The 1,672-nt window shown below is 37.3% G+C and overlaps 1 protein-coding gene across 2 annotated transcripts in view; it reads left to right on the top strand.

Moving 5' to 3' along the window:
- Positions 1–1,672, top strand: part of LOC109537735 — a gene marked incomplete in the record, with an annotated part of 63,314 nt that overhangs the window by 11,708 nt on the left and 49,934 nt on the right. For both annotated transcript variants that reach the window (XM_048668400.1, XM_048668401.1), the window contains 1 exon segment: positions 1,491–1,672. In XM_048668400.1, coding sequence (XP_048524357.1) covers positions 1,491–1,672 — 182 coding nt within the window.

Genomic DNA, 1,672 nt, shown 5'->3' with positions numbered 1-1,672 from the left:
ACAAAAAACTCTTGAGTTTTCTTGCAGAAATGCACTTTTTTTGGTTTAAAAAAATAAGTTAAAGAAAATTACCACATAATTTACATTTCAAAATTTCCAGAAAAACGCGTGTTCGCAACAGTTTTTCTGTAAATAAAACAGATTTTTTAATTAGGAAGAGAAAAATGGTTTGAATTTCCGGGCTATATGCGCAGTTCTCTATTAAAAAAATGAAAATGTCCGAAAAAAGTACGTTAAAATTCCATATTTGCCATTTTGCAACGTGGTACCTTTTCAGCATGCAAAATTAGTTTTAATTTCTAAATTCAATTGGACAGAAGAAAGCTGCTTTTGATTGATCGAATTAACTATGTTTTATCGCCCGAGAAAATTAGTGGAATTTAATTCGTTCTAGAAAAAAAACTTCAATGGTTTTTCTGCAAACAAGTATTTTTCGGATTCTACATTCCCTTGGGCGCAAAAACGCTCTTTTGAGTTTTATTGGTGAAATGCACAGTTTTTGATTAAAAGCAAAAAACTCATCGGATTATCCGAGAAAGCTACTACATAACTACTACTACTAGTAACTAATCTTTTATGAAAAAAAATTATTGTGACTTCGGAAACAATCCGAGATCGCTGTCGTTTTCATAAGTCTAGAGGAATTGTCCAACCTTTCTGTGATCTCGATGAGTTAGCACACAAACCACGCATCTATGACTTTTTTTTAATGTTCATTGATGATGGTTTAAACACTTAAACACTTAAACGTGCGGGACTATAACAATGGGCGAAGAGTTTTCGGTTTGATAATCTAATAAAAATAAGCCCAAAGGCTTCGAACTATTATTAAGAAAGCAAAGCCTTCAAACCAGCCCACAAACTTCTAGCTAAAAAATCGCTCATTCCCAGTGAGGCCTTGTAAGAGAGCCTTTGTTGTGATGGTCCAACCAGATGCTGATAATGCCTTGACATACCCAACGCGATAATCAAAGTCGCCATAATCAGTTGATTCAATGTTGTGTAAAAAATGAAGGCGTGAACTCCATAAATGAAAAATGATTCCGCCTCTGAATGCGAAAAATGCGACATTGCACAAGCGTTAATTCCACATCAGATGCCTAGCAGGCGTCTCCTTAATTTCCTTTTCAAGGTTCCGATCTTTGAATCATCAAACTCGAGTGGCCAGCATTGACTCGTTCAGGGCGTTCACTTATAGTAGAGCTATTTTCCTGCTAAATTGCCGCATTTCCATCGTTCAGATTTAATTAAAAAATATTTTCCTGCTCGCCAAACAGGCTGTTATAATTCCTCCATTTTACTCCCTTCTGATACAATTCTGGGTAAATAAATCAGCCCTATAGGGCCGAGATGCAAGTCTACATGATAGCATAGTTAGTTGCGAAATAAATTTTAATAAATTCAATTTGCTGCTTCATTAATGACTTTTAAACTTGCTGAAAATAGAAAGAGCATCAGCCACTGATACAGGAAAATTTTGAATGTTTCAGGCACTTAAAGGCCGAGCTGCAACATCTGCGGCGAAAAGGAGCGTTGAAAGTACCTTCGGATCTGGAAAGTGCCACTCCTGATCCGGATAGAACATGCGGTCGATGTCGCATCGAACTCGGCCGAGTGATCAATAGGGGAGCCGAGTGCAGGGCGTGCAGATTGAAAGTCTGCAAGGGCTGTA

This window comes from Dendroctonus ponderosae, unplaced genomic scaffold (assembly GCF_020466585.1).
Source record: "Dendroctonus ponderosae isolate FM_Combo_2020 unplaced genomic scaffold, Dpon_F_20191213v2 Dpon_F_20191213_7, whole genome shotgun sequence".
Lineage (NCBI taxonomy): Eukaryota > Metazoa > Arthropoda > Insecta > Coleoptera > Curculionidae > Dendroctonus > Dendroctonus ponderosae.
Note: the sequence above shows the minus strand (reverse complement) of the source record. Positions and strands in the feature narration are given on the sequence as shown.